Consider the following 7500-nt stretch of genomic DNA (forward strand, 5'->3'; position numbering starts at 1 on the left):
GTCATGACCAAGTCAGCCATGATGTGAACCCCATGTCATCTGGAAGCTAAAATATAATAATATAATAATGATGATATAAGGCCTTCAAAATTACATGATGTGTTTAGCAATGCTTTTAATCCAGTAAACCTGCATTAAGTTACTGCTAATAAACATTATATTGTATATGGAAAAAATGTTTATGAAAATGTCAAGTTCATATGTCTTCATCATGATATTACTGTCTCTCTTAGAGTGCAGAAGGTTGGAAAAGTCAATGGAAGCACAGAATACAAGGAGTGGTCCAAGAAAAAAAGACATGAAAGTGTTGTAAATATGTTCGTGTTTTGCAACACTTTTGAGGACAACCTCCACAAAGTACCACAAGTATTACGTACAGCATATATATGTCTGGTTCATAATGAAAGAGTCATAGAAAAAAAAAAAAAAATAAGCCAAAGTTGGACTAATCTTTCTCATTGTGGGCAAAAGGACTATACGAATATTGGTGTAGTAAGCAGGAGTTTTTCTTATGCCATCAGCAGTATGTAATAAGTAACTGAATGCAAAGGGTGATCTCCCATTTGCTTTTCATCATTGTTTTTGCATTAGTTTCATATTGTATTTTACTTGATGCTATTTTATTTATTTATTTATTTATTCATTTATTTATATTTGTTGCAGGTTAGTGACAAAGACCTGTATAATGTCCTATCTAGTTATGTTCCGGTGATAAATGCATTTACAGTCAAGGACAAAATTACCAAAAGAAATAAAGGCTTTGGCTTTGCAACAGTTAGAACAAAAGAAGATGCAGATACGTAAGTAATTTTATTTTCTTGTGCATACTTCCCTTCCTCCCCTATTTTTTTAGTGACTAATTCAATTTAGTAAAAGTCTTCCATGTGGTAATGGTAATGCTTGAAATCAAAGTGGGACACTAGGATAAAGTTTGAAGCACACAAGGAAAGTGTATTTTATTTTTCAAAATTTCAGACTTCTGAATTTGAAGGGCAGTGAACTTTATCTATATGGCTTTGAGATGAAGATCAGACCAGCTTGGAAGAAGATTAGGATGCCAGGTGATGAGAAATATGTGCGACACACCCTCTCTGATCGGGACTTCGACTTGAGTCCCCCAAACCCAGATGCCCCATCAATACATATATTAGTAGATGATGTATTAATTCATATTCTGGAGTATCTACAACTGACAGAAATTATTTCATGTGAGAGAGGTTAGTTCTGGCATTTAGTTCTGATTTAGGCAGTATTTTGATTTTTCTTTTTGTTTCATCCATGTCAGTCTTTAAATAAGTGTTAATTTCTTTGTCCAGATAGGAATTTTAGGGGAAAATACACAAAACCATGGCCTCCATAGTATACAGTTTATTAAAATGGACTCAAATATTGGCTATATGATGGAGTATTCAAAGATTTTTGTAGTTTCTGTAGACTTACATATTACCTCTCTTTGGACAGTGTGTCGACGTTGGCAGATGTTGATTTATGGAATGTTTGCAAAATCATCTTTGGAGTTGTCACCAACAAAACTAAATTTGTTTGGCCCTCTTACACACTCTGTTGTATCTAAGCTCTTGATTCTGTCAGGATCCCAGTTAAAAGAGCTTAGGGTGAAAAATGTTGACTACGCAACAAGAAGTAATATTCTAAAAGTAGTAGGTAAGTGCTGTTATTAGGGCAGTAATGCATGCTTACATTTATTTATTTTCATCCTCAATTTTTTAGCAGGTATTGAAGTTTTGATGTGGTCTACTTCACCTGGAGATGGTATGACTAGCCTTTTTAAAATAATTTTTGAGAAAAAATAATGTGATAATGCTGAAGGCAACACATTTTGATAAAAAATTATGAAAATATTGCATATAAGTTTAAAAATCCAGACACATTTAAGTGCAAGTATTAAGAGTCATGTGAATAGAATAAAAGAGTGAATTAGTTGAACTGGAGAACTGCAGTGTTGAGGCCAAGGGGCCAGTTTTTCATTTCCTGTGAATGGATAACTTTAGATATGGGTGAATGGGTGCCTTCATATTGATGGCTTACTTACTTTTATTTTACTCTTATCTTATTTATAATATTAGTTTTATCTTTTAGTTTATCTGTTTATTATTATTTTCCCCTTTCTATTTTTTTTTTGTCTTTCTATCTTTTTTTTTTTTTTTTTTTTACCTATATCTATATTTGTGCTTTAAATATGGTATGCATAGAAACATATCTGTGTTTTATTGTCCATACCTTTATTAAGTGATAATGCATTACAAACTGTACACTTAAAGTAATAGATATGTTAATATTAAACAAATTTTTTCCACCAGGCCAACTGTGCCCTGAATTGGAGTGTTTAGATGTTTCGATGGTCAGAGGCATCAATTTCCGTAGGATGAAGGAGCTGACTTCAAAATGTACAAAACTCAAGTCTTTAGTAGTGGCAGTAAGTATGTTTATATGGTTTTAGTAACATGAAAAACAATATATAGTCATTTGGTGAGTTTCTCATGTTTGTATCTATCTATTGCCTATATATATATATATATATATATATATATATATATATATATATATATATATATATATATATATATATATATAAATATATAAATATATAAATATATAAATGTGTGTGTGTGTGTGTGTGTGTGTGTGTGTGTGTGTGTGTGTGTGTGTGTGTGTGTGTGTGTGTGTGTGTGTGTGTTTACATATATATATGTATATATATGTGTATGTATGTATGTATGTATGTATATATGTGTGTGTGTGTGTGTGCGTGCGTGTAAATGTATATGTATATGCATATGTATATTTTCAATTATATATATATATATATATATATATATATATATATATATATGCATATGTATATTTTCAATTATATATATATATATATATATATATATATGTATATGTATATTTTCTATTTTATATATATATGTATATGTATATTTTCTATTATATATATATATGTATATGTATATTTTCTATTATATATATATATATGTATATGTATATTTTCTATTATATATATATATATATATATGTATATGTATATTTTCTATTATATATATGTATATGTATATTTTCTATTATATATATGTATATGTATGTTTTCTATTATATATATATATATATATATATATATATATATATATATATATATATATATATATATATATATATATATATATATATGTGTGTGTATAAATATATGTATAGTGTGTGTGTGTGTGTGTGTGTGTGTGTGTGTGTGTGTGTGTGTGTGTGTGTGTGTGTGTGTAAATACATATATATATATATATATGTATATATATATATATATATATATGTAATTATTTATTTCATGGCCTACTTTAGGAGCCACTCTGACACACGTGGTTTTTAGGTTTGGTGCACATGAACCCTCTTGTGTAGTTACAAGACTGCATATTTCCACATTTTGATATTAGTTTCCTCTTTTTTATATTTTTCTTAGATGTTTTTAGCTGTTTTGCATTTTTCCTATGTCTGTATTTGTCACGGGATATGCTGTATCTGGATGGTAAAGGATTGTCTATATCATCACTCTAGGTAGTCCATGACTATTTTTTTTTAATATTATATTTTTTTGTAACAACCTGCGCTTCTGGTCACGGTGGACAGGAATAGGATCCTGAGTATGGAAATATCTGGAGCTAGCATTCTTCCAGTTATGGCTGATGGATGATATATTCCACTCTTGTTTATCAATGCACTCATGATGAGTCATTCACATCACCCTGACCTTCAGCCACAATTCTGAAGGGGGCATGTTCCCATCACTGGCCCTCAGTCAGTTTTTTTCCATGATGACGTGTTCATGTTACCCACCTTTCAAGGGGAAAATTTTCATGATACAGATGACGTGATCATCAAGATCATGTCATCTGGATCATAGAGGATAAGCAGTACTATTTGATTGTGCTCTTATATTTTAAGAATTTGCTCCCAAATCAATATTAAAGTGATTTTTTTTTTATACAGTTGACTCATTTTTTCCATTATTCTTATCCTGCACAATTACCTTGATTAATCTTTTTAATGTATGCATTCTTAAAATTTTCCTCGTTTTTATTAATGGTAGATGATTATGGTCCACTCTTTTTGTAGACAGTTCAGGAAATATTTTCTAAAATATGTATGATTATTGAATGCAGTCCTAGGAAATTCCCACATATTTAATGTAGGTTATTTCTCCATATCTCTCCCTGCAACTGCAATGTAATGTAACATAGTTAATATAACTGATTGTCTTTTATTGCATCCTAAAATATTTCATTTATGTTGTTTTCAAACACTATATAACACCAACACAATTGTACCATTAACTATTTACCTTCTATCTTTTCAGAAATGCCCTGACTTTGATGAAAAAGCACTATGTACTGTATTGGAAAGTTACCCAGACTTAGAGTGTCTAAATGTATCATGTTGTCCCATCTATGGAAGATGTTTTAAGAAACTTCCAGTAACTTTGAAGGTAAACTACATTTTATTTATGACTAGGGAAATGATAATATAGTTTTTATATTGCTATATCGTTGTAGATTGAATGTAGATAATATTGTGATAGTTATGTAACACATTTTTAAACTTCTCTTCACTTCATATTCTTTAGTAGACCATTTCTCTTCCAAGCTGACCTGACACCAGTTTCACATTTGCCAGGGGTAGTGTGGATACATGATGCATTGATTTTTTCTTTTTTAACTGATGATTCCAGCAATATATTTTGGCATTACTTGTTTTTGTCGTAATTATTATTAAAACACTTTGGAAAAGCAGTTTTAAGTAGTTCATTCCTTAAAAATTCAAGGTCTTGTATGATTTCAAAAACTGTTGCCATAGGCAAATTGAATATAGCATCAGAAACCTGTAGTATTGTCACACTGTAATGAACTGATTATAGTTTGTTGACAAAATGATAAATGCCCTGGAACTTAACTAGTTTACAATCAGTGGTTTCAGAAAAAGAATTAGGGTCATAGTTTGCCAACAAAATACCTTTTTGAATGCTTTATTTCACATCTGTTAGTTGAAGTGTACAATTACATCCTGGTTATGGTGTCAGTATGACATACATCATGATATTATATAAACAAAGTGGGATTTGGATTATACAGGAAAGGAAGAAAGGGTCGATAGTGAGATTATATGCTTATTGTTCATCAATACATAGTTGTTTCTTTGAAATGTTTTTTAGAGTAATTCATATGACAAAAAAAAAAAAAAAAAAATGATATATCTCTTGCAGCAAATAATTCAAGACATAATAGTTCTAGAAAACTACTTACTTTGCTTTTCTTTTTAATCATAGGAACTAAAGATATCGTACTGTCAGACTGTTGAAAGCCTTTCTCAGGAGGAGATTGGTATCCGATGCCCAAACCTGGAGGTCCTCCATATGGATCATCTATTGTGAGTTGACCAACCTTTATAAAATTGTGTGTGAGCGAGTGAGTGAGAGTGATAGTCAGTGAGAGAGAGATAGTGTGTGTGAGAGTGAATAAGAGAGTGATAGTGTGTGTGCGAGAGAGAGAGTGATAGTGTGTGTGCGAGAGAGAGAGTGATAGTGTGTGTTTGCGAGAGAGAGAGTGATAGTGTGTGTGTGCGAGAGAGAGAGTGATAGTGTGTGTGCGAGAGAGAGAGTGATAGTGTGTGTGCGAGAGAGAGAGAGTGATAGTGTGTGTGCGAGAGAGAGAGAGTGATAGTGTGTGTGCGAGAGAGAGAGTGATAGTGTGTGTGCGAGAGAGAGAGAGTGATAGTGTGTGTGCGAGAGAGAGAGAGCTGATAGTGTGTGTGCGAGAGAGAGAGAGTGATAGTGTGTGTGCGAGAGAGAGAGAGTGATAGTGTGTGTGCGAGAGAGAGAGAGTGATAGTGTGTGTGCGAGAGAGAGAGTGATAGTGTGTGTGCGAGAGAGAGAGTGATAGTGTGTGTGCGAGAGAGAGAGATTGATAGTGTGTGTGTGTGCAAGAGAGTGATAGTGTGTGTGCGAGAGAGAGTGATAGTGATTATGTGTGAAAGAGAGTGATAGTGATTATGTGTGTAAAAGAGTGATGGTGATTATGTGTGAAAGAGAGTGATAGTGATTATGTGTGAAAGAGAGTGAATGATAGTGATTGAGTGTATGAATGAGAGTGAATGATAGTGATTGAGTGTATGAATGAGAGTGAATGATAGTGATTGAGTGTATGAATGAGAGTGAATGATAGTGATTGAGTGTATGAATGAGAGTGAATGATAGTGATTGAGTGTATGAATGAGAGTGAATGATAGTGATTGAGTGTATGAATGAGAGTGAATGATAGTGATTGAGTGTATGAATGAGAGTGAATGATAGTGATTGAGTGTATGAATGAGAGTGAATGATAGTGATTGAGTGTATGAATGTGAGTGAATGATAGTGATTGAGTGTATGAATGAGAGTGAATGATAGTGATTGAGTGTATGAATGAGAGTGAATGATAGTGATTGAGTGTATGAATGAGAGTGAATGATAGTGATTGAGTGTATGAATGAGAGTGAATGATAGTGATTGAGTGTATGAATGAGAGTGAATGATAGTGATTGAGTGTATGAATGAGAGTGAATGATAGTGATTGAGTGTATGAATGAGAGTGAATGATAGTGATTGAGTGTATGAATGAGAGTGAATGATAGTGATTGAGTGTATTAATGAGAGTGAATGATAGTGATTGAGTGTATTAAAGAGAGTGAATGATAGTGATTGAGTGTATGAAAGAGAGTGAATGATAGTGATTGAGTGTATGAATGAGAGTGAGTGATAGTGATTGAGTGTATGAATGAGAATGAGATGATAGTGATTGAGTGTATGATGTGAGTGATGATAGAGATTGAGTGTGTGAGTGAGAGAGAGTGATAGTGATTGAGTGTGAGTGTGAGTGAGAGAGAGTGATAGTGATTGAGTGTGAGTGAGAAAGAATGATAGTGATTGAGTGTGTGATAGTGATTGTGTGAGTGCGAGAAAGTGGTCGTGATTGTGTGAGTGTGAATTAGTGATAGTTATTGAGTGTGCGAGTAAGAGAGGGTGATAATGATTGAGTGAGTGATATTTATTGAGAGTGTGAGTGAGAGAGAGTAATAGTGATTGTGTGAGTGAGAAATGATTCTGAGAATGTGTGAGTGTGAGAATGCATATCAACTCGACTTTTGTTTCATTATAAGTGTTTGACAATTTACATAACAGTGTTTGTGTTTATCTTTCAGGACCTCAAGACATGTTTTAGAAAGCATTGGAAGAAACTGTAGTAATTTAAAAGATCTCACAGTCACCTTGTGTGAAGAGAATGCACTATCTGAGCTACCAGATTTTACAAATCTTAAGGTAAGTGTCAGATTGAGAGTGATTGTATGTAACTGATAGTGATTCTTTGAGTATAAGATTATTTGAAGTCATACAACATCTGTAATAAATGCAATTAATTTCATATTTGTTTTTCAGTCCCTGAGAATAGAATGCACTGGTGT

The 7500-nt window shown here is 32.6% G+C and overlaps 1 protein-coding gene across 2 annotated transcripts in view; it reads left to right on the plus strand.

Annotated features, from left to right (window-relative positions):
• The first annotated feature begins 94 nt into the window (after positions 1–94).
• The window catches only part of LOC125045654 (F-box/LRR-repeat protein 20-like), a 12890-nt gene continuing 5484 nt past the window's right edge, over positions 95–7500 (plus strand). Inside the window, exons 1-8 of one of the 2 annotated variants that reach the window (XM_047643063.1) lie at positions 95–800; positions 976–1217; positions 1462–1662; positions 2319–2434; positions 4364–4492; positions 5330–5430; positions 7240–7357; positions 7475–7500. The exon at positions 7475–7500 is cut by the window's right edge and continues 55 nt beyond it. In XM_047643063.1, coding sequence (XP_047499019.1) covers positions 613–800; positions 976–1217; positions 1462–1662; positions 2319–2434; positions 4364–4492; positions 5330–5430; positions 7240–7357; positions 7475–7500 — 1121 coding nt within the window. In that variant the 5' untranslated portion in view covers positions 95–612. The remainder of the gene's footprint in view (positions 801–975; positions 1218–1461; positions 1663–2318; positions 2435–4363; positions 4493–5329; positions 5431–7239; positions 7358–7474) is intronic. The other variant, XM_047643064.1, reaches the window with a different exon arrangement.

The sequence above is a fragment of the Penaeus chinensis genome, chromosome 37, assembly GCF_019202785.1.
Source record: "Penaeus chinensis breed Huanghai No. 1 chromosome 37, ASM1920278v2, whole genome shotgun sequence".
Taxonomy (NCBI): domain Eukaryota; kingdom Metazoa; phylum Arthropoda; class Malacostraca; order Decapoda; family Penaeidae; genus Penaeus; species Penaeus chinensis.